Genomic DNA, 25,676 nt, shown 5'->3' with positions numbered 1-25,676 from the left:
ATTTGAATTAGTGTCCGATTAAAGCGCTCGCAGGCCCCGTTTCCCTGTGGGTGGTATGGTGTGGTCCGAGACTTATTGCTACCATAGAGACGATGTAGCTCTTCCATGACCTTCCCCAGGAAGCATGCTCCCTGATCTGAATGTATCCGTTGAGGGCAGCCGTACACTTGGATAAAGTTCTTGCAGATTGCATAGGCGGCTGACTCTGCAGTTTGATCTCGGGTTGGGGTTACCACGGCAAATTTGGTGAAGTGATCCACCATGATGAGACAATGCTCATACCCCTGGTATGCAGGGCCAATGGTCACATAGTCCACCGTCAAGAGCTCGAGGGGTGCTGATGTCACTATCATTTGCACCGGGGCCCGTTGTGTGGGTGGTTTAGCTAGTTCGCATAGGCGGCAGGCCCGGCAAGTTTTTTCCACAGCAGCGTGCAAGCGCGAATGGTAAACTATCTGCTGCAACCATTGCAAGGTTTTCTGGCATCCAAAATGAGCCCCCTTTTCATGGGCTTCCCGTGCCAGTTCACTGAGTTGGGCTCTGGGCATGACTACCTGCCAAGTTGTTGCAGATGTCGACCGTGATACTGTCTTACAATACAACAGTCCTTTCTTGATGACTAGTTTCTCCCACTGGCGTAACATCAGCAACATATCCTGAGACGAAGCCTGTCTCTGGGCGTCGGTGGGTAGTCTGCGGGTGGTCACCCATCGGCGTTGGAGCCCAATTTCTTCATCTTCTTGCTGCTGTTGGATCCATCTGTCACATGATTGCTCCAGCACACCCCTTGGGGGTCCTTCTTGCGTGGGAGCTGTGAGCACGGCGGCGTTGAGGGCATGCGGTGTCTCTTCTCCTTCCAATTCGTCGTCTCGACTTTTCCCTGGCGTTGTGTCCGGATCCTGGAGAGAGCATCCACATGCACATTTTCTGCTCCTCTTTTGTAGATGATCTTGTAGTTGAACTTGGCTATCCAGGCCACCCATCGCTGCTCCAGAGCCCCCAATTTGGCATTTTCCAAGTGGGCCAGCGGGTTGTTGTCGGTCCACACCACCACTTCGGAGCCCGCCAGGTACTCTGCAAACCGCTCCGTCATGGCCCACACTACCGCGAGGAGCTCGAGCTTAAAGGAGCTGTAATTGTCAGGGTTTCGCTCGGAGTCATGAAGTGATCGGCTACCATGCGCGATCACTCTCTCCCGGCCGTCCTGAACTTGTGACAATACAGCCCCTAGCCCGTGGAGGCTCCCGTCGGTGTGTAGTATGAACGGTTGCGAGAAATCCGCATAAGCTAACACTGGGGCACCCGAAAGCGCAGCCTTAAGGTCTTGGAAGGCCTCTTCTTGTGGTTGTTGCCACTGGATTTTCCGTCCATTCACCCCAGCAGGAGCCCCCTTTAGCAGGTCCTGCAGGGCTCAGGCCCGGCATGCCAAATTCTTTACGAAATGACGGTAGTATCCAGCCAGCCCCAGGAAGGCCCGCACGTCTTTTATCATCTTGAGGGTAGGCCATCCCTGAAAGGCAGCAACCTTTTCCAGAGACGGTCTAACACCCTCGGCAGAGACGACATGCCCCAGATATTCAATCTGGTTGCGAAACAGGTGGCATTTCTGGGGCTTCACCTTCAACCCGTACTTCTGCAGCCAGCCGAGCACCTGCCCCAACTGCCGCAGGTGGGCCTCAAACGTGGCGGCATACAGTCATGGCCAAAAGTATTGACACCCCTGCAATTCTGTCAGATAATATTCAGTTTCTTCCTGAAAATGATTGCAAACACAAATTCTTTGGTATTATTATCTTCATTTAATTTGTCTTAAATGAAAAAACTCAAAAGAGAATGAAGCAAAAAGCAAAACATTGATCATTTCACACAAAACTCCAAAAATGGGCCGGACAAAAGTATTGGCACCCTCAGCCTAATACTTGGTTGCACAACCTTTAGCCAAAATAACTGCGACCAACCGCTTCCGGTAACCATCAATGAGTTTCTTACAATGCTCTACTGGAATTTTAGACCATTCTTCTTTGGCAAACTACTCCAGGTCCCTGATATTTGAAGGGTGCCTTCTTCAAACTGCCATTTTTAGATCTCTCCAAAGGTGTTCTATGGGATTCAGGTCTGGACTCATTGCCGGCCACCTTAGAAGTCTCCAGTGCTTTCTCTCAAACCATTTTCTAGTGCTTTTTGAAGTGTGTTTTGGGTTATTGTCCTGCTGGAAGACCCATGACCTCTGAGGTAGACCCAGCTTTCTCACACTGGGCCCTAAATTATGCTGCAAAATTTGTTGGTAGTCTTCAGACTTCATAAGCCATGCACACGGTCAAGCAGTCCAGTGCCAGAGGTAGCAAAGCAACCCCAAAACATCAGGGAACCTCCGCCATGTTTGACTGTAGGGACCATGTACTTTTCTTTGAATGCCTCTTTTTTCTCCTGTAAACTCTATGTTGATGCTTTTGCCCTAAAAGCTCTACTTTTGTCTCATCTGACCAAAGAACATTCTTCCTAAATGTTTTAGGCTTTTTCAGGTAAGTTTTGGCAAACTCCAGCCTGGCTTTTTTATGTCTCGGGGTAAGAAGTGGAGTCTTCCTGGGTCTCCTATCATACAGTCCCTTTTCATTAAGATGCCGACGGATAGTACGGGTTGACACCGTTGTGCCCTCGGACTGCAGGGCAGCTTGAACTTGTTTGGATGTTAGTGGAGGTTCTTTATCCAACATCCGCACAATCTTGCATTGAAATCTCTTGTCAATTTTTCTTTTCCGTCCACATCTAGGGAGGTTAGCCACAGTGCCATGGGCTTTAAACTTCTTGATGACACTGCGCACGGTAGACACAGGAACATTCAGGTCTTTGGAGATGGACTTGTAGCCTTGAGATTGCTCATGCTTCCTCACAATTTGGTTTCTCAAGTCCTCAGACAGTTCTTTGGTCTTCTTTCTTTTCTCCATGCTCAATGTGGTACACACAAGGACACAAGACAGAGGTTGAGTCAACTTTAATCCATGTCAACTGGCTGCAAGTGTGATTTAGTTATTGCCAACACCTGTTAGGTGCCACAGGTAAGTTACAGGTGCTGTTAATTACACAAATTAGAGAAGCATCACATGATTTTTTGAACAGTGCCAATACTTTTGTCCACCCTCTTTGTTATGTTTGGTGTGGAATTATATCCAATTTGGCTTTAGGACAATTCTTTTTGTGTTTTTTCATTTAAGACAAATTAAATGAAGATAATAATACCAAAGAATTTGTGTTTGCAATCATTTTCAGGAAGAAACTGAGTATTATCTGACAGAATTGCAGGGGTGTCAATACTTTTGGCCATGACTGTAGATGATTATGTCATCCAGGTATATCAGCGTGGCCTCGAAGTTGAGATCCCCCAGACACCGCTCCATCAGCCGCTGAAAGGTCCCCGGGGCATTGGCCAGCCCGAACGGCATTCGATTGAACTCGAACAGTCCCATAGGAAGAATGAATGCCGTCTTAGCTCTGTCTTCTTCCAACATCGGCACCTGCCAATACCCGCTGGCCAGATCTAGCATTGAAAAGTACTTTGCCTTCCCCAAGGCGGACAGGGATTCTTCTATACAAGGCAACGGGTACGAGTCTGTGATGGTACAGGCATTCAGCTTTCTATAGTCCACGCAGAACAGCAGGGTGCCATCCTTTTTGTGGACCAACATGATGGGAGCCGCCCAGGGGCTCTGGCTCTCTCGTATGACCCCCCTTCCGCAGCATTTGGGCCAGTAAAGTTTTTACCTCCTGGTATAGTTGTGGGGGAATTTGTCTGTATCGTTCCCGTATGGGGGCTCTTCCTGCCGTGGGAATTCCGTGCGTGATGGCTGTGGTGCATGTAAAATCATCCTCGTGGCTAGTGAATACCCTGTGATACTGTCCTAGTAATGTTTCTACCTGGAGAAGTTGGGCAGGAGCCAGGCCAGAGAGTTGAGCCCGCAGGATGTTTCAGCCCTTTTCCTGAGTCAAGAACTCGGCAGCCTGCAGAGTTCAAATAGTCACTGCCCAAGGGTCCTCGGGTTGCACCTTCAATTGGACCAAAGGGGCTGGCAGCACCTCTTCCAACGGCCTCACCAGCTTGGCCATCTTGACCTGGGGCCTTAAGACGATGTCTTGGTCTTCTAGGTTGACACAGCGCACCAGAACGGTCCCTCTCCGCACAGTGGCCAGGGAGCGGGCTACCATTATGCCAGGAGGCAGGCGTTCCGAGTAGCATGGCTCCACCTGCATCTCCACGCCCTCCAAAGGCACCAGGGCCCGGATGGGCAGGGCCACCACTGTCTGCCCGGGGGGCAGTATAAGCAGGGGAGCCGCTGTCGCAATGACTTTTCCCAGTGCCTCGCCCTCCTGGCAGCCTGGAGAACTCGCTCCTCCTGCACCAACTGCTGGAAGACCTGCCCTTGGGGCGTGCGGGAACCCCACTGGTTCAGAGTCTCTTGCATGGGGTCATTGAGGAATAAATTGCCAAACTCCTGCAGGATGTTCATGCCCAGGATAACTGGATGTTTGTCATTGGTTTCTCCATGAGTCAGGACCACTCCCCGGCGTCCGAGGGATTTGCCACACAGAGTTATGTGCACCCAAACCACCCCTGCGACAGGGACCGGTAATTGATTGGCAGCTACCAGTTTTATCATGGGTCCCCACTGGTCTCACTGCCTCAGGGAAATGCTGCCGAAAGTAAGTTGCAGGCATGGTCATTACTTGCAACCCCATGTCAACTAGGCACCGTACGGCACGGCCCTCGACATCTGCCCATACCACTGGACACTTTGCGACCAGATCTTCGGGACTTCCACCACCCCATGTCGTGGCTTCTGGCTCTGAGCGGCGTCCCCCCAGCCCGGAGCCCTCTAGTTTAATGACGGCCGGGGTGGGCACCTCCCCATGCCGCGGACACTCTCGTGTGAAGTGGCCCATCTCTCCGTACTCATAGCACTGGGGCTGTGAGGGCCAGCCGCTTCAAGCATTGCGAGGCCCCCAGGGCCCGGGATTGAAACTAGGCCGCCCAGACGTGACCTCGTTTCTTCTCTTCACTTCGGCCAACTCACCCCTGATGTTCTTAAGCTCTTGTTTCATCTCTTCTATCCATTGGGGCTCTCCGACAGCAGTCACAGCGGCCTCCACACTCCGGACCTTCCACACGGGGACAGTCATTCCCTGCCCCTGCTCTCGTGCACGCGCCTGACTCCCCACCTCAGAGAAAGCTAAATGTGGGTTCACTCGGACCTGCTCCCGTAGCGCCTGCTTTATCAACGGGTCTCGGAGTCCAGTCACTAACAAGTCGCGTAGGGTAATGTCGATGGGTCCTACCCCTACGCTGTCCTTCCGCTCGATGACCGTGTATAACTCTTGGAGGACATTCATATACTGGGTGATAGTCTACCCCTGCATTTGACTGAACAACCGGGTCCTCAACTCTCCCACATCTGTCGGATCCCCATGGGTCTCTTCCAGTATCCGCAAGACCCTAGCAAAGGTGTTGCGGTGTCCCGGGGGCCTCAACATTACTGAATCCCGGGCCTCCCCTTCTAATGCCGTAAGAGCTACCTCTGCTTCCAGGTCAGAGGTCATCGGATGCATTCGGAAGAGGCCTCGCATTCGCCCTGCCCAGCTCCACAGTGTGACGACTCCTGGAGTGGACCCTCTGGGTCGTGGCACCAACCTTCTCAGGGCGAGCTGACCTAGTTGTCAGGGTCCTGACAGCGCCGGCGAGCAGCCTCTGCTAAGCAGGGACTCACCCGCACGGCAGGGACCCCCGGGGACAAGAATAGCCGGAAAATGCACTAAGAAGACTAGAAAGCAGGCACAGGACCTTCGGTCATGTGAACGGTCATGTGGCTGCAAGGGGGCGGGGCTTAGCATCAGAGAAGCCAGAGAACTCAGATTATGGCAAAGCAGAAGTCATGTACAGTACAGACCAGCGAGGTACAGGAGGGATAAACAGACGGGAGGTCAGACAAAGCCAAAGGTCATACACAGGATCACAGTACAGTACCAGGGATGAGACAGAGCGGATAATCAGGGCCAAGCAGAGATCAAAACCAAACAGACATATAAGGTACCTGGCAGAATCCAAAGCAATATCCAGAGAACAGACCGAGTCATACACAGATAATCAAGTAACCAGAACACAGCACAAACACACTCAGGGGTCACCACACAATGCCAAGGGTGAAAGTATAACTGACAGGGATGGGAGCGTCCTGAGGCTATAAGAAGCCTCCCCCAGGACCAGGGATCATAGCCCCAGGTGTGCAGGTAAGCCTGCATCGGGATCACAACCTTTAACCCCAGAAATGCCAGTCATCAGCACTGGTTCCAGACATTAACCCCACCTGTGAGAGTCAAACCCGCACTGAGATCATGACAGTACCCCCCTCTCAACGGGGGGCCTCTGGACCCCCAGGCTTGCCCGGGTACTTAGCATGGAAAGCCCACACCAGGCGATCAGCATGCATCAACCGGGCCGGTACCCAGGACCTGTCCTCCGATCCATACCCCTTCCAATGAACCAGGTACTGTACCGACCGCCGTACCAACCTGGAATCTACGATATGACCAACCTTGTACTCCACCTGCCCCTCGACCAAAACAGGAGGAGCAGCAGACTCGGAGTCTCCCCGGACTGCTTCAAAAGGTTTCAGTAGAGATTTGTGGAAGACGTTAGGGATCTTGAAAGAGGGTGGACGACACAGCCTATACGCCACTGGATTGATTTTTTCCACAATCTTGTACGGGCCAATGAATTTGGGTCCTAACTTGGCTGACGGAATCTTTAACTTAATGTTTCGCGTGGAGAGCCAAACTTTCTCTCCCACCCGAAACATGGGACCAGTTGTTCGTTTCCTGTCCACGAAAAACTTATACCTGCCTTGAGACCTGGATATACGCCGCTGGACTTCTGCCCATGTATCTTTTAACCGCTGAACAGAGTCCTCAGCCCCGGGACACCCCGAATCCAGACGAGAAAACTCACCAAAATGAGGACTGAACCCATAGTTAATCAAGAAAGGGGACCTACCAGTGGATTGACTCACCCGACTATTGAAGGCAAATTCAGCCAACGGCATTGCATCGCACCAGTCATTCTGTCTAGCAGAGGTTAGACACCTGAGGATCTGTTCCAGGGACTGGTAAGTGCGCTCCGTCTGCCCATTGCTCTCAGGATGGTATGCAGACGAAAAGGACAGAGACATACCTAATTTTTTGCAGAAAGCATGCCAAAACTTAGCCACAAACTGCACACCACGATCAGACACCACATTCAGGGGTACCCCATGCAGCCGGATCACATGCTGCACAAACAACCTGGACAAAGTCTCAGCTGACGGTAGTGCGGACAGGGGTACGAAATGAGCCTGCTTAGAAAACCTGTCCACCACTACCCATACCACTGTATTACCCTTAGATGGAGGGAGATTGGTAACAAAATCCATGGATAAGTGAGTCCATGGCCTTTCGGGCACTGCCAAGGGTATCAGCTCCCCTGCCGGCCGGCTATGAGAGCTTTTAGAACGAGCGCAGACCCCACAACCAGCAATGAATTTTTTTATGTCTGAACCAAGGGTAGGCCACCAAAAGATCCTAGCCACCGCCAGACGTGTGGCTGAAATACCAGGGTGAGCACTCAGCTTGGATTCATGGAACTCCTGCAAGAGTTTCAGGCGAAGTTGCTCTGGGACAAACAACTTCCCCTCCGGCTTGGCCGCCGAGGCCTGCGACTGGGCCCCCTGAATCTCCCGTTCCAATTCAGATGAGACCTCTGCTATCACAACCCCAGGGTGAAGAATGGAGGACGGTGGCTCAGGGGGCGACACCGGCTGAAAACTGCGTGATAAGGCGTCAGCCTTGACATTCTTAGACCCTGGACGAAATGTAATCGTAAACTGAAAACGGGAAAACAAAGTGACCAACGGGCCTGTCTGGGCGTTAGTCTTTTAGCAGACTCAATGTACGACAAATTTTTGTGATCCGTGACCACCGTAACCGGGTGACTGGCCCCCTCCAAAAAGTGCCTCCATTCTTCAAACGCCAATTTGACCGCAAGAAGCTCTCTATTGCCTACGTCGTAATTTCTTTCCGCAGCAGAGAACTTCTTGGAAAAGAAAGCACATGGCCTGAGGTTGGTTAGAGTGGCAGGCCCTTGGGACAACACCGCCCCCACCTCAGAGGTGTCCACTTCCACGACGAATGGTTTGGACGGATCTGGCTGCACTAACACAGGAGCAGACATAAAACATTTTTTCAGCGTCGCAAAGGCCTCTTTTGCGAGCGAGGACCAATTTCTCACATCCGCACCTTTGCATGTTAGATCCGTGAGAGGTTTGACCACTTGCGAAAACCCCCGGATAAATTTGCGGGAATAATTGGCGAACCCCAAAAAGCGCTGAAGACCCTTAAGATCTCGGGGTTGCACCCAATCCGAAATGGCCTGCCCCTTCTTGGGGTCCATGCGAAAACCCTCACCGGAGACAATTAACCCCAAAAAGGACAACTCTTGTACACAGAATACACATTTCTCCAATTTGGCATACAAATGATTTTCTCTCAGCCTTTGGAGCACAGTTCGTACATGTTCCAAATGAGAATACTTGTCGGGGGAATATATCAAAATATCATCTAAGTAGATAACGACAAAACGACCAATGAGATCCGAGAATACCACGTTGATGAAATTCTGAAATATGGCAGGGGCGTTGGTAAGACCAAACGGCATGACTAAATTTACAAATAGTCCCTCGGTCGTGAGGAACGCGGTTTTCCATTCATCCCCCTCTCGGACCCTTATCAAATTATATGCCCCCCGAAGGTCCAGTTTAGAAAACCACTTTGCCCCTGATAGTTGGTTACATAAATCGGGAATCAACGGAAGGGGGTACGTATTCCGTACAGTAATTTGATTAAGCTCCCGGAAGTCGAGACAGGGACGTAACCCGCCATCTTTTTTCTTTACAAAAAAGAAACCTGCCGCCACAGGTGAGACTGAAGGACGTATGTGTCCTTTGCGCAGACTTTCAGTAATGTACTCCTTCATAGCCAAGCACTCAGGACCGGACAAATTAAACAGACGGGCTTTGGGTAATTTAGCCCCCGGGACCAGCTCAATAGCGCAGTCAAAGGGTCTATTTGGCGGTAACGTCTCGGCCTCGCTTTCGGAGAATACATCTTCGAAGTCCTTCAGGCATTCCGGAATACCTTCCAGCTCGACAGATGATACAGACACAGATTTAACAGGTTCAACCAGCAGTGCGGATTTATCACATAACTCAAAATCATTAAACCCCCATTGTACAGTCTCCCCCATTTTCCAGTTAATAACTGGGTTATGGTGTTGTAACCAGGGCATGCACAACACCAACCCTGCAGGTAGATTGTCCAGCACAAAACAACTTATGTTTTCCACATGAGTAGCGCCCACTCTGAGCGAAAACACATCAGACATAAAGCGAATTCCCTCCTTAGTGAGGGGAGATGAGTCAATGGCCATCACCTTGATCGGAACCTTGAGCCTAACTGTCCCTATCTTGCAGTGTGTGACCAATTGGAAGTCAATAAGATTAATAGATGATCCGCAGTCCACGAAGGCTGTAGAGGAAAAAGAACTACCATCCACAAACAGTTCCACAGGCAGTACTACTTTAGAAAACGAGGAAAATGGTACCTGAGGGTCTGAGCAGCCTCCCCGTTGACTACCCAGACCTAGTCGTTTCCCGCCGACCGGGTTTGAAGACGGGCAATTCGGGCACTCCCTTTTCCAATGTCCCGTTTTACCGCAATAAGAACATAACTGCTTGTCCTTCCGGCGTTTCCTCTCTGTATCCTTCAGGGAGAGGGCGCCTACATCCATGGGCTCAGGGGCAGTCTCTTTTCCACTGGGGAATAATGGAGTATCCACCTGCATCACCCCTCTGGCCCGCAGCCTGCGGTCCATCCGGATGGCCTGGGTCATGGCGTCCTCGAGAGAGTTAGGTGGGGGATGTAACGCCAAGGCATCCTGCAGCCGCTCGGACAAGCCTCTGCGAAACAGTCCTCGGAGTGCGGCGTCGCTCCAAGAGACCTCTGCCGCCCAGCGGCGGAACTCAGAACAAAACCACTCAGCTGAGTGTTTCCCCTGACAGACACTCATCAACATGTCCTCTGCCAATCGCACTCAGTCAGGTTCATCATAAATGTGCCCGAGGGCCTCAAAGAATGCGTTCACTGACATACGTTCAGGAGCAGAGGAAGACAGAGAGAAAGCCCATGCTTGCGGAGCCCCCCGAAGTAGGGAAATAATGACCCCCACCCTCTGGAACTCATCCCCGGAGGAGCGGGGCCTTAGAGAAAAAAAAAGCTTGCATCCTTCTCTGAAAGACCTGAACTCCTTTTTATCCCCTGAGAAAAGGTCTGGTAATTTGACCGGAGATTCGGGGGACGCTAATGACACATCCCTACCCCAGAACCAGAAGCCCCTGCATCGACAGCCCCCTGCACAGTAACCACCAACTGTTGCTGGGTCTGGGCCATCGTGCGTTGTTCCACATTGAGCTTATGGAACATTTGGGTCAGGTGCTTGACCCGATCAGGCAAGGCTTGTATGGGATCCATGAGGATAACACACACTTTTTTTTTTTTTTTTTTTTCCTTCAGAAAAAAAAAAAAAACTGTTAGTTATAATGTCAGGGTCCTGACAGCGCTGGCGAGCAGCCTCTGCTAAGCAGGGACTCACCCGCACCGCAGGGACCCCCGGGGACAAGAATAGCCGGAAAATGCACTAAGAAGACTAGAAAGCAGGCACAGGACCTTCGGTCATGTGAACGGTCATGTGGCTGCAAGGGGGCGGAGCTTAGCATCAGAGAAGCCAGAGAACTCAGATTATGGCAAAGCAGAAGTCATGTACAGTACAGACCAGCGAGGTACAGGAGGGATAAACAGACGGGAGGTCAGACAAAGCCAAAGGTCATACACAGGATCACAGTACAGTACCAGGGATGAGGCAGAGCGGATAATCAGGGCCAAGCAGAGATCAAAACCAAACAGACATATAAGGTACCTGGCAGAATCCAAAGCAATATCCAGAGAACAGACCGAGTCATCTATAATAATAAATGCCCTAAGCAACTTCCGGTTGTAACAACTTCTGTCCAGTTGTAACCGGTGACGTCACCGCACACCTCTTTCCATGTTAACCCTCAACACACACACTCCACTCACCTTTCACCATCTCCACTCACGTCCACTCACTCTTTCACTCCACATACGACCCTTTCTCTCACTCCGTCTCTCATACTCACGCCGTCATCGCCGCTGATCCACGATCTCCAACATCAGCTTCCGCCGGCGCCATCCTGGATCCAGACGTCCTCCACGCCGGCGACATGTTCTTGCGGCGACGCCATTTTGGATCGGCGAAATCCCGCGATAGTCAAGATGGCGTCGCCGCAAGAACATGTCGCCGGCTAGGACGACGTCGGGATCCAAAATGGCGTCGGTGAAAACTCGCGAGATTTCGCCGACGCCATTTTGGATCCCAACGTCGTCCACGCCGGCGACATGTTCTTGCGGCGACGCCATTTTGGATCGGCGAAATCCCGCGATAGTCAAGATGGCGTCACCGCAAGAACATGTCGCCGGCGAGGACAACGTCGGGATCCAAAATGGCATCGGCGAAAACTCGCGAGATTTCGTCGACGCCATTTTGGATCCCGACGTCGTCCACGCCGGCGACATGTTCTTCCGGCGACGCCATCTTGACTATCGCGGGATTTCACGATACTCAAGATGGCGTCGCCGCAAGAACATGTCGCCGGCGTGGACAACGTCTGGATCCAGGATGGCGCCGGCGGAAGAAGATGTCGGGGATCGTGGAGCAGCGGCGATGACGGCGTGAGTATGAGAGACGGAGTGAGAGAAGGGGTCGTATGTGGAGTGAAAGAGTGAGTGGAGATGGTGAAAGGTGAGAGGAGTGTGTGTTGAGGAGTGTGTGTGTTGAGGGTTAACATGGCAAGAGGTGTGATGCTATCGCATCCTCCCGATGCGATAGCATCGGGCCATAATCTAGTACACAGATAATCAAGTAACCAGAACACAGCACAAACACACTCAGGGGTCACCACACAATGCCAAGGGCGAAAGTATAACTGACGGAGATGGGAGCGTCCTGAGGCTATAAGAAGCCTCCCCCAGAACCAGGGAGAGGCCACAATCATAGCCCCAGGTGTGCAGGTAAGCCTGCATCGGGATCACAACCTTTAACCCCAGAAATGCCAGTCATCAGCACTGGTTCCAGACATTAACCCCACGTGTGCGAGTCAAACCCGCACTGAGATCATGACACTAGTGAGGACCACCCCCTATATAGGGAGTGTCAGGGGCAAGCCCAAGGGGGTAAGGTACCACGACTGCTGGCACCAGGTGGCCGGCTCACAGGAGAAACGAGTGAGTGTGTCTGCAGGAACGTGTAAAGCGTGGACACAGGGACACATGGTGTACAGGGTGTACTCGGGAACACAAGGCGTGTACACGGGAGTGCGCTAGATACAGGATAGTGCAAGACGGGTACATGAGAGCACGTATGGCGTGCAGCGACTAGTACGTCCGGGTGTGAGCAAAGCAGGACGCGTGCAAAGGAGCACATCAGAGTACTGAGTTAGGCAACAGGTGTGCCAGGAGGTGCAACAGAGTACAGGAACAGAGTGTGTGCCAGCAGGCACAACTGAGCATAAGACAGAGCACAGGATCAGAGCGTGTGCCAGGAGGCACAACTGAGTATAAGACAGAGCGCAGGATCAGAGTGTGTGCCAGGAGGCACAACTGAGCATAAGGCAGAGTGCAGGTTCAGAGCATGTGCCAAGAGGCACAGCAGAGTACAAGGCAGAGTGCAGGTTCAGAGCGTGTGCCAAGAGGCACAATAGAGTACAAGGCAGAGTACAGATTCAGAGCGTGTGCCAAGAGGCACAATAGAGTACAAGGCAGAGTACAGGTTCAGAGCGTGTGCCAAGAGGCACAATAGAGTACAAGGCAGAGTACAGGTTCAGAATGTGTGCCAAGAGGCACAATAGAGTACAAGGCAGAGGACCTGAATACAGCGCACAGCCAGGCAGCAGGTCAAGTCCTCCTTTACCATAGGGAGGACAGGCCTGGAGACAGAGCTGAGAAGAGCACGCGTGCGCACACAGAACATAGTGCACACAAGAACCTTAGCACGAGAGGTGCGTGTGGCCACCCGACGGGACCCCCGGAGCGGCCGCGGCTCCGGAAGAGGTGGTGCCGGGACCGAGGTCCCGCCCCCAGGTGAGCGCGGCGTGACAGGCGGCGTGACACACAGCATGGTGTTGGAGCCTGAGAACCTGGGCAGGTTGTTTAGCATAGCCCCCAGAGAAATGCTGGACCGGGGTCCCTGGCTGCTTGCTGTGTCTATGGCCCCGCTCTGGCCTGAGGTGCCACTGTCCACACTCGGAGACTGCATCCTGCCGACTACGCCAAATGTGGTAATTGCAGGTACGCAGGATGCAGTGACGAGGCGCGAGACAGATATGACTTTAAACGTTAACTTTTATAGATAAATGCCGTTAGGGCTATTGTTACGCAACCAACAGAATAACAGTAGTTGTCCTCGCAGGGAGCCAAAACACATAAACAAGGATTGGGAGAACACGACTAATCCGGCAAAGACCGGTCACTATATGGCCGCGGAATGGCCGACTACGGGTCCTTAGTCACTATGTATCACTTATCCGTCCTGACGTCCCTCGGCGTTCGGTTCCACGGGGTGTCTGCGTCACAGCCACTGGGCCCAGCCACTGAAGATCTGGCGTAGTCTTCGGGCGTTCCGACGCCCAGGAGGAGCAGGGGCACAACAGGCCCGCGGAGAGTTTTTTGGCGGGATGTCCCCCAGTGGAAGCAGCGGGATACCCCCTGGGAGTGGGAGAGTGGAGGCCGCAACTCACTTATAGGAACTGGCAGCGGCGGTGATAAGTGGCGGTTGATAGGCCAAAGGCGCAGTCTGAGGCCGCACTGGAAGATTCGCAGCGGGCACAGGCCCAGTCTCTATCGCAGACTGGAGCGGGGCGGTGGCAGCTGCGGGTGGCAAAGGAGGAGTCACCACCGTGGTCAGAAGTGAAGCGGCGATGGCTGCGGGCAGCAGCGAGGAGGCTGCAACCGCGAGCTGGAGTGAGACGGCATCGGCCGCAGATGGCTGCGAGTAGGCCGCAGCCGAGAGCGGGAGTGAGGCAGCATGTCTTTTTTTGTCAGTAGGCTCGGCGCCATCTCCCTGTGGTCCACCGAGAGTCTTCCTCCTGTCGCAGTCCTCCTCTCGGTTCACTGCTTGTGGCTCTCACTCTCTGGCCCTCCCCAAGTCTCCACCTCCTTATCCCTCGTTCTGCTGACTCACCCAGTCTGGTCCTCTCTGCCCCTCTTCTCTGGACTCCTCCCCCAACTGCCCAGTCAGTCTCAGCAGTCCATCCCCTATTTCTGCTCCCTGGAAACAGATACCCCAGGAACCTGGAAGATGGTCCCCTCAGTTCCGGCCCGGGTACTCATTGGAGGCCTCCCCTCCTACACAGCTGTCAAGTTTTCCCAAGCAAAACTCAAGTAAACACCAGAGGTCATTTTCCTGAACAGACATCGCCAGTGATTATGTTTCCGCTGGCGTATTTTACATTATACTGTGAAGTATAGAGAGCATGTGGCTTCACAGAGAAAGCCGTTTGAATAATAATTGAGTCACTTCTTATAACTGCTTCAGGGTTTCCTTTTGTCGTGCATTTTTCATACGGATTCCAAGCGGAATCCATCTGAAAACGATGCCAGGTGCACATAGCTTGACAGGGTGTTTAACTCAATTTATTGAGGAAGGTACAAGTCCTCTTTAAAATAAAAAAAATGGTGTAATAATCACTTTCCAAAGCCCTGCCACATCCAGCACAGGAGGCTCTTGAGGTCTGCGCTGGCTTTGGAAATGATGCAGCCAGAGGTGATTGGCTACAGAGGTCATGTGACTAAAAGAGCATGTTATCTAAGAAACATCTGCAGTAGTCACCTGACTACCAGATGAAGCAGCCATAACTTCTGGACCCAACGCAGACCTCTGAAGTGGTCCCCACAGGGTTATAGGAAGGTGAGTTTGCCACCATTTGTTATTTTAAGCATAATCATGCCCTATTTGTTTCTACATCAGACACCCCTTTACCTAAACCTCTTCTATTACATTCATAATGCTCAGTATGCATTACATATCAAATAGATTGGAGGATTGCGGTTCCAGTTTAATTTCATGCTAAATACAATCAAAGTTCTATATAATTTTTTGCCATAAATATAATGAAATAGGGGATAATGGAAACCGAACCTTCTAATAATTTGGGCCCAACCTTTGATTTACTGTGTATTGACGCAAAATTATTCATTAAAAGATTACACATGAGACTTGTCCTCCTTGTATTCTTCCTATTTTATGTGACCATTTTATAGTTGATGCAGACCATTTTTGAAGGAATTCAAAGTAATAATACATTGATATGATATATTTGGTGCTACAGATATAAATATGCTGCTTCACCCGCTCGCAAGTCGTGTGCACATTAAATTCAGTTGCATGTAGGGTCAGCACTAGAGAACACCGCTCTGGGAAATTCAATTATTATGCTGCATTATCAGCTCATCATTTCATATCTGGGTGCACTGTTTGTGAAATTAGTTTTTGAGTTATATGCTGTGTCTTATTTTCTGTTCCAGTTTCCCACTTGGCCTCTAATCCTTCACCCTCTCTCACCCCAGGAGTTCGTGAGTCCGTGTCCCCAACAGCAAAGCCTGAAGTGTCCGAAGCTGAAGAACATCCCTTTCTACCTGACCTGCCAGAGAACCGTTCTACTATCCAGTAAGACATCACTACTTCCAGACAGATGGCCTTGTAGTTTCTATTCATTCAGCTGGGTTGCTTTATTTTTGGCAGACTGCAATGATTTGTTTTCCATGTTAAGCAAAGTTCACAGTCAGCTCTCTCTAGTTACGCGGGAAATTGTCCATAGGTGATAATCCCCATCAATGTGCTGCAATTTTATGTTCGATTAGAGCTGGGAGCCTTTCTAAACATAATAATGGCAGATGAGTGCTGGAAGATTGAGCTAGACACATCCATAATGACCAGGGAAGTTAGCACAGTAGTGCTCTGTCTCTAGCGGTGCTCAACTGCACTGTAAAGAAATCCTTAGGCTATGTCCACACTATGGTTCATGCCGTCAGGTGGAGGTGGAAGTCAGCAGTATTTCCTGACGTACACCACTCACTTAAGGATTTGATGTATGCCCATATAAATGCAAACAGTGTTTTAAATCAAGCATAGGAGGCCTCTTGTAAGAAAAACAACCATGTATATTCATACATTTTGCTTTACAGAGAAAAGAAAAAGAATACTAATAGTGTTTTGGTACAAGCCAGGTCTATGGAGCCTATGGATAGATTTGGCATATGCATCTGGGTCGCCCTCCCAGGGCTGTGGGGTACTCGGTACCGGGCCGGTATCAGTGGGATGTGTCACAGCAGCGGTGACCCGGACCGTGGCCCTGGGCGCCCAAGTAATAGGAAGATGTGAATGGTGGAATGTAGCTAGATGAATAGTTTGTGACGCCACCTGTGGTGCTTGGCAAGGGAGGTGTTAAGCCGACGCTGCATGCAGATCCGCTGGGACTGATGGTATGGTGCAGCAAAGATGTAAAAGCTCCCCACAGGTGAAGCTATAGTCCCAGGGCAGTGTAGATGATGTTGGCACGAGGATGTAGCGGTGCCGGAAAGGTAGGAAGCACACAAGACACAGCGGGGTGCAATTTCTGTACCGTTACTTGGTAACTGCAGTCCAGGGTCCTGATTGCAGATGGTATTGGAGCAGGCTAGCCTGGAAGCAATTCAGGGATTCTCTCTCAGCAGATGGGTTGTGCAGTCTCCTTACTAGCGCTTATTTGCAGGATCTCCAGTACCAAGTTACACTGAAGTGCCTCCTGTCAGATGTTCTCAAGAACCTCACTTGCACGGCAGACAGCTGTAGCCTCTCTCGGGGACTCCTCTCTCCTGAGTCCTGGCTCACTATCCAAGCTGCTGTTGTGCTCTCAAGTCTTAGATGGGAGTAGGGCATTTACAGCCTCCTACTCCTCTGGTGTCTGTTGCAGGACCGTTAGTATCCATACAACCGTGGAGACCAGGCTCCAGTTCATGCGCTCTTCTCCAGAGATGAGCTCTTCCTCTCAGCTCTATCTCAGTGCTCCTTCCACACGTCTGCACACTTCACCCTCCGCAGACTAACTAACCACTCCTTCCTCTTGGCCCTCTGAGAGCACTCCTCCCCTTAATCCCGGTTCAGAGTTCCCCCTGCTGGCCTGGAGTGGAACTGTGTTGCATGCATAGATTGACTGTGAGAGAGACCCATCATTGCCTCCAAGCCTGGCATTACCCTCCCCTGGAGGAAGGCAAAGTCACTGTGGCGACCATACTCCTGGGGGCGCCACATTCCCCCCTAGTGCAAGTCAGCACTCCTGGGCTGAACAAAAAAAACTTGAAACATATAAACAGTTAGACAATAATAATTGTACAAAAGTTAAAAATTAAAAAGTTACAAACACCAAGAGCTTCAAAAATGGTCCTATGATGATAAGTCCAAGCATCAATGTCCATGGTTCATTCCTGGGCAAATGGTGAACTATATACAGGAAAGTTTTTGACCACACAAGTCCTGTGGTACAATGTCCATAAAATAAAACTGGCAATTCCAAAGGAAACTCTTACAGGTTACCTGTAGGCACAAAACTTGAAAAACAGTTACATATATACACATGCAATTTCAACATTTACATTTATCTATACACAATATCTGATGGGTGGTATCCCTTGAGTAATGCGGGAAGACCTGCATAATACTGGTGTAGTGGGTAATGTACTAGATACACTACTGGGGGTTCTGCATGGCACAGGGATCCTAGATTGTCTGTGAACTGTTATGAATGAGTCACCGAGGAGGAAAAACAAAAACAAGCTAAGCCCCAGAAAACCAGAGAGGTTGGTAACTAAGCAGATTGCAAACCCCTGATCCTATCCACACAACTAGCAGTAACCATGGAGCGTACCTACGATGATCCTAGATGCCTCATCACAGCCGGAGAACTAAAAAAGCCTAAAGCAAGAAAAGGGGTAATCTAAACTGCCCCACAGCAGACCCCAAAGCAATAGACAGCTGTTGTGAGTTCATTTTCCCCTTCACCGTTGATGTCTAATGAACTCCCTCTGCTGGTGAAGAGAGGTAGTGAAATTGACTGGGTTGGGAAGAACCTGTCATCTGAACAGGTGGAGCCTGATTGGACACCCAGAATCACTGAGTGGATATAAGGCAGCCGACGCCCTACAGGGGTGCTGGTGATCCTTTCTGCTCTAAGCTCTTGCAAACCAGTTCAGTACCTGTCTTCTGAAAGCTAAGTATTTGCTCTCTTATTTTTCCATGAGATATTGTCTGTTTACTTAGTGTTTGTGTTCTGCCTGTCCTTGTTGGTTCAGGCTGAGCTCCATTTTTGTCTCCGGTCAAGTTGATCTTTTGCTCAGTCTTCAGAATATACCTGAGTGCTGATATAGTGTTTTTGAAGTCTAGTGACTTCAGGGCCTTTTTTCTATCAGACGTGTTGGACATCATTTTGGCAGAATTTTTGCGGATTGCAGCCAGCATCTTTTCTGTCCTTTCCTATTTAGTTAGTTGGGCCCCATTGTTTGCTCAACCTGTCTTTCTGTCTGTGTTTGTGTTTTCATCTGCTTTTCACCGACAATACATGTTGGGGGCTGTCTATTGCTTTGGGGTCTGCTCTGGGCAGTTTAGATTTCCCCTTTCTTTCTTTAGGCTTATTTCATTCTCGGGCTGTGAACGAGGGGTCTAGGGCACCGTAGGAACCCCCCACAGCTACTGTTAGTTGTGTGAATAGGATCAGGGGTCTGCAATCCGATAGCTACCAACCTCTCCGGTTTTCTGGACTTAGCTTGTATTTTTGTTTTTTCCTCCTTCGGTGACTCATTCATAACAGACAGCCCCCAAACATGTATTGTCGGTGAGACAAGATGAAAACACAAACACAGATAGAAAAATAGGCTGAACAAACGATGGGGCCCACACTAACTAGAAAGGTCAGGAAAGGAAAGATGCTGTCTGCAATCACGCACAAAACCCTGCCAAAAAAATGTCCAACACTTTCTGATAACTAAAACCCTGAAGTCACTAGACTTCAATTCCCTATATCAGCACTCTGGTATATTCTGAAGACAGAGCAAAAAGAGACCAGTCTGATCAGGGACAAAAAGCAAACTGGCATAAACAGAGACATAAGAATGGAAATTCAGCACAGCCCGAGCAGGGGCTGGCTGACCACAAAAACTGAGTAAACCAGACCAAATCTCATGTGAAAAAATAGCAGAGCACTTAGCTTGAGAAGGCAGGAACAGAACTGGAAACCAGAACCTCAGGGCAGGAAAAAATCACCAGCACAAAATCAGGGAGTCGGCTGTCTTAAATCCAGTCAGAGACTCCTGATGTCCAATCACAGTCCTCCTCAGGTGGCAGGTCTCTGCCATTTAGATCAGCTTCATTACCTGCTGTCACCACCAGAGGGAGCCCGGATGGAGAACTGACGACTCCTCTGTCAAAACAGCCAGCTCCACCACCCTCACCAGAAGCCAGAGGTAAACCAGAAAATTAGTTCACAACAGTGAACTCTTAGACTCACCAGGGGCATAACAGGTTCAACACTGGCAGGGCGAGGGTTCTCTGGCTCCACTGCTGGTGTGGCATCTGCTGCCTGATTTTCCTGATCCTCAGGATTTCCTTGAGTCACGTCTTCCTGTGCTACCAATTGGGGAAATGTCAACACCGGCACCACTATAGCATCATTTACTTTAGTCCAGTTCCCAGGGAACTCCCCAAGTATTGTGCTGACCTTCTCCTCTTCCTCTATGGGTTGGATGTTATCCGGTTCTTCCACTCTTTCCTTCAGCAGGTCAGGACATAGTTTCAGGTGATCTCTTGATATTGCTGCTGAGGTTTCTCCTCCATCTTTGCTAATAAGGCATACCTTGGTGTTATCAAAGTTTGAGGGCAGAATGGTATAAGGTTCAGCTTCCCATTGATCATCCAATTTGTGCAATCTTCTCTTTTTAAGACTTGTTCTCCCGGCGACAAAGGAACGGCAGGTGCATTTTGATTGTAAAGCTTTTCCTGCTTTTGTCTTGCCTGGGCCAGACTCTTTTCCACGCATTCTTGAACTCTTCTGTACTGTTGTTGTCTTTCTGTATCCCAGTCAGCATCTGGTGACGTTACTTCGGGCGTAAGGACTCCCATGTCCAAATCAATAGGCAGTTTACCAGGTCTTGCTCTCATTAAGTAGGCTGGGGTACAGTTTGTGGAATTCACTGGAATATGGTTGTAGAGGTCCACCAGATCTGGCAACTTCTCTGGCCACAGATTCCTCTCCTCCAAGGGCAAAGTCTTCAGGAGGTCAATCATTACCTGGTTCATCTTCTCACACATGCCATTGGTCTGTGAGTGGTACGGTGCTGTCCGGATCTTCTTACAACAATACAAGTTACAGAATTCTTGGAACACTTCTGCCTCGAAAGCTGGACCTTGATCTGTAAGCACTCTTTCAGGATATCCATGTGGTCTACAGAAGTGCTGTTGGAATGCTCTGGCTGCTGTCCTGGCTGTCTGATCTTTGACAGGCAGGCACAACTACCAGGAATCTTGAGTAGTGGTCCACAATGGTAAGAGCATAGATGTAGCCTGACCGGCTTGGAACCAGCTTCCCATGGTCCAGGGCTACCAACTCAAGGGGCTGTTTGGTGATGATTGGCTGTAGAGGAGCTCTCTGGCTGTTTCGATCCTTTCTGCTCAGGTTACATTGTCCACACTCCCGGCACCACCTCTCAATGGCTTTCCTCATACCAGCCCAGTAGAACCTCTCCCGGAGCAATGCTTCCAACTTCTTCCATCCGAAGCTCCATTGCGGCATGCTTCCAGGACCATTGATGCCTCTCTCTTTGGGACTATCACCTGCCAAACCAGCTCGTGAGTACGGGCATTGATACTCCTCCGACACAGTTTTCCTTCATAGATGAACAGCCGGCCTCTCTCCTTCCACAACTGCTGGGTTTCTTCAGGAGCATCCGACTCTGGGCGTGAGTCAGCTTGTGACAGTAGCTCCTTCACCAGGCGGACTGCAGGGTCACTATCTTGCATTTCTGCCCAGTCATGATGGGGCAATGGATTCAGGGTGACCTCCTTCAAGCCAGACCGTCTGTTTCTCACTCCTTGAGCACGCTGGTCCGCAAGTGGCCGGTGGAAGGGAGGTAACTATTTCCTCAAGAGCCTCAGGGTCTTCTCCTGCATCTGGTAGGTTAGGCATTCTGGACAGCGCATCAGCATTGGCATTCTTGTGCCCTGCCTGGTACTTGATGGTAAACTCATAGTTAGATAGCCGAACCATCCATCGCTGTTCCAGTGCACCTAGTTTTGCAGTGTCCAAGTGCGTCAGCGGGTTGTTGTCCATGAAGATAGTGAACTTGGTGGAGGCTAGGTAATGTTTGAACCTTTCAGTGACAGCCCAGACTATGGCAAGGAACTCCAGCTTGAAAGAACTGTAGTTGTCAGGGTTCCTTTCAGTGGGGCGCAGCTTCCTGCTGGTGTAGGAGATCACTCTTTCTTTCCCATTCTGTACCTGTGATAGTACTGCTCCTAGTCCCACGTTGCTGTATCAGTGTGCAGCACAAAGGGTTTGTCATAATCTGGGTAGGCCAGAACTTCATCTCCTGTGAGAGCCATCTTCAATCTGGTGAAGGACCTTTCCAACTCTTCAGTCCATTCAAAGGTGGAATTTTTCTGTTTGGTCTTCTTGGACTGCCCCACCAGAAGATTTTGCATATGGGTGGCTATTTCAGTAAAGCTTTTGATGAATCTTCGGTAGTAGCCTACCAGTCCAAGGAATTGGCGTACTTCATGAAGGTTGCTGGGCTTCGGCCAATCCCGGATGACTGTGACCTTATCAGGATCTGGTGCCACACCTTCTGCACTGACCATATGACCAAGGTACTGCACCTTGAGCTTCAGGAGGTGGCACTTGGAGGGCTTCACCTTCAGGCCAAAATTGGACAAAGCTTCAAACACTTCAGCCACGTGTTCCAGATGATCTTCATAGGTTTTGGAGAAAACAATGACATCATCCAGGTACAACAGGACCGTTGCAAAGTTCATGTGTCCCAGGCAGCACTCCATCAGCCGTTAAAATGTTCCTGGGGCTGTGCAGAGCCCGAATGGCATATAATTGAACTCACAGAGACCCATTGGAGTGGTAAATGCTGTTTTCTCCTTGCCTGCCTCTGCCACAGGAGCCTGCCAATACCCACTAGTGAGATCCAAGGTGGAAAAGTAGTTAGCAGTTTTAAGTGCAGCTAATGATTCCTCAATTTTAGGTAGTGGGTAGGCGTCTTTATGTGTAATGCTGTTAATTTTCCTGTAATCAACACACATTCTCATGGTACCATCATTTTTCTTTACAAAAACTATGGAAGCTGCCCATGGGCTACAACTGTCTCTGATAACACCTGCTTCCTTCATCTCCCTCAACATACTCTTAGCACATTGGTATTGTTTTGGGGGTATAGGTCGGTACCTCTCCTTTATGTGTGGATGGTCTCCAGTGGGGATATGATGTTGAACCCCTTTTGCCTGCCCAAAATCTAGTGGGTGTTTGCTGAATACCCGCTCATACTCTTGTGTCACTCTGTAAACCCCATTTTTCTGGTAGGAGGGCGTAGAGTCAGTTCCCACCTGCAGTTGCTGGCACCACTCCTCCACCTGCTTCTCAGAGCCATTGTTCTCCACCTGATCGGATGAGACCAAGGGCTCTGCTGCCTGCAAAGAGTTGTTATTGACAGTGAGCAGCTTAGCAACTGTGGCGTACCGAGGTACCGTGGCCTCCTCTTCCCCACAATTCACAAGGTGTACAGGTACTCTCCCCTTTCGTGCATCAACCACCCCTCTGGCTGTCAGGACAGTGGGCCTGCTATTGGAGTATACTGGTTCTACCAATGCCTGGTAATCTCTCCCTCTAAGACCTATAGCTGCCCGACACCAAACCAACATTTCACATCTGGGGGGTATTGCAATGGGGAAGGGATCACTCACTCTGACACTGTCAATTTCTCCGCCAGAGAGTTCTACCTGTTGTCTTTGCATCAGGGCTCTGATCTCCTTTTGCAGGACAGTTTTCAATTACATTTGTACCAAGAGTCATCATAGGATTACATTCACGTCGATCAATATCAACAACTATCAGACCTTGAGATTTTAGCTCTACCCGACCCACTTTAACAGTAATCTCTTTACATCCTATCTGCGGCAAAGACTGACCATTACTGGCAACTACTGTCAGTTCATCAGTTGGGCCACGGGTAAGTTCTGAATCAGCCCAATACCTCTTGTAAAGAATGTACGGCATAGTGGTCACCTGGGAGCCAGTGTCCAGCAAAGCGTTCATGGGGATGCCGTCAATCACCGCAGGAAGGATCGGTCTCTCTCCCACATACTTGGCTCGCCAGTTCCTTGGGCCTTGTGGTCCTACTCCAGGGGGTTGGCCCTCTGCCCCAGGGGTTGCTCGTTTAAAGGACAAAATCTTGCAAGATGACCAGCCTTGTAGCAGCGACGACAGATGGGACGTCTGTCCTGGTCATAGCGATCGTTGTTCCTCCCTCGAAGTGGCGGGGTTCTCCTCCTCCGGAGCCACGGGACATCCTCTGGACAGGAACCAAGCTGGATCTTTTCCTTGGAGGACACCTGCAGGGACTGCACGGTTTTGGTAAGTGCAGCCATCCCTTTGGTCAACTCCTGGACCTGAAGGCGCAGCTCCTCAGTTGGATCTTTATCCAGAGTCTGTGCATCAGCCTCTACAGGGATGGAAGGGAAAGATGTTGCTTCCTGGTGGTAAGTGATCGCTGGGCGCCTAGGGGGCGCTGGATGGCTGTCAGTTGATTCCTGCAGTACCCGAATAGCCCTGTTCTTAAAATCAGCAAAGTCCAGATCAGGGTTTTGCAGGGTTATGATACGCAACTGTCCTCTGTGGGTACTGGATAGGAGTCCCTCAATGAACTGCTCCTTTAACAGTTTATCCTCCTCCTTCACACTGTCAGGATCAACTTGCTTAACTGCTCGCAGCGCCTCCTGCAGGTTGAGAGCATAGTCCCTTATACTGTCCTGCGCCTTCTGTTTACAGCCAAAGAACCTCATCTTGATTTCAGCTGCAGTGCGGGTGTCAAAGGTGCTTCTCAGCTTGGCCAGGATCTTTGCAACAGTCTCTTTATCAGTGTCCTGCCAGGCTTTCACTTCTCTCTGCGCTGCACCCGTTAGCTGTCTGATCAGGATATTCACTTTCTGGTTCTCAGACAGAGGGTAGACTTTAAACAAACTGCACAGTCTCTCTTTAAATTCACTCAGGTTATGTGACTCACCCGAGTACTGCGGTAGCCAGGCCGCTCCCGGTATGTAGGGCATAGACAGCAGCATTATGGGGACCGCTGCAGCGGGCACTCCTCCTTGCGGTGCTGCGGGGTTGGCGGCGGCATCCGCCGCTGCATTGTCGTGTGGCGCCGACATTCTCTTCCCCCCTAGTTAACGTTAGCCAGGGCCGGGGGTTGCGTGAGCTCACCGGCGGCCGTTTCGCAGGCCCGACGCTCCGGGCTGTAGGCCTCAGCTCCTCCTCTTCTCGCGCACTGTCCTCTCTTCCCGCGCGGCACTTCACTTCTTCATGCTCTGTGGCAGGCTCCGCCCATGAAGGCTTGCCCCTTCTTCTTCCCGCTCGCGCCAAACAGCGCAGCAATGGCGGCAATTGGCGCCAATATCACACACTGTCTTTTACACACAGTCTCTGGCACACAGGACGTGGGGATACTGGGCTTCGTAATCCTGTTCGTGACGCCAAATTGGGTCGCTCTCCCAGGGCTGTGGGGTACTCGGTACCGGGACGGTATCAGTGGGATGTGTTACAGCAGCGGTGACCCGGACCATGGCCCTGGGCGCCCAAGTAATAGGAAGATGTGAATGGTGGAATGTAGCTAGATGAATAGTTTGTGACGCCACTGTGGTGCTCAGCAAGGGAGGTGTTAAGCCAATGCTGCATGCAGATCCGCTGGGACTGATGGTATGGTGCAGCAAAGATGTAAAAGCTCCCCACAGGTGAAGCTATAGTCCCAGGGCAGTGTAGATGTGGTTGGCACGAGGATGTAGCAGTGCCGGAAAGGTAGGAAGCACACAAGACACAGCGGGGTGCAATTTCTGTACCTTTACTTGGTAACTGCAGTCCAGGGTCCTGAGTACAGATGGTATTTAAGCAGGCTAGCCTGGAAGCAATTCAGGGATTCTCTCTCAGCAGATGGGTTGTGCAGTCTCCTTACTAGTGCTTATTTGCGGGATCTCCAGTACCGAGTTACACTGAAGTTCCTCCTGTCAGATGTTCTCAAGAACCTCACTTGCACGGCAGACAGCTGTAGCCTCTCTCGGGGACTCCTCTCTCCTGAGTCCTGGCTCACTATCAAAGCTGCTGTTGTGCCCTCAAGTCTTAGATGGGAGTAGGGCATTTACAGCCTCCTACTCCTCTGGTGTCTGTTGCAGG

The 25,676-nt window shown here is 50.7% G+C and overlaps 1 protein-coding gene across 3 annotated transcripts in view; it reads left to right on the top strand.

Annotated features, from left to right (window-relative positions):
- Positions 1–25,676, top strand: part of MMP17 (matrix metallopeptidase 17) — a 253,619-nt gene that overhangs the window by 189,935 nt on the left and 38,008 nt on the right. For 2 of the 3 annotated variants that reach the window (XM_073557032.1, XM_073557034.1), the window contains exon 6: positions 15,733–15,874. In XM_073557032.1, the coding sequence (XP_073413133.1) occupies positions 15,733–15,874 (142 nt within the window). The remainder of the gene's footprint in view (positions 1–15,732; positions 15,875–25,676) is intronic. The other variant, XM_073557033.1, reaches the window with a different exon arrangement.

This window comes from Dendrobates tinctorius, unplaced genomic scaffold, assembly GCF_039654945.1.
Source record: "Dendrobates tinctorius isolate UK_male_01 unplaced genomic scaffold, ASM3965494v1 ptg000243l, whole genome shotgun sequence".
Lineage (NCBI taxonomy): Eukaryota > Metazoa > Chordata > Amphibia > Anura > Dendrobatidae > Dendrobates > Dendrobates tinctorius.
This window is presented reverse-complemented; position numbering and strand designations above follow the sequence as displayed.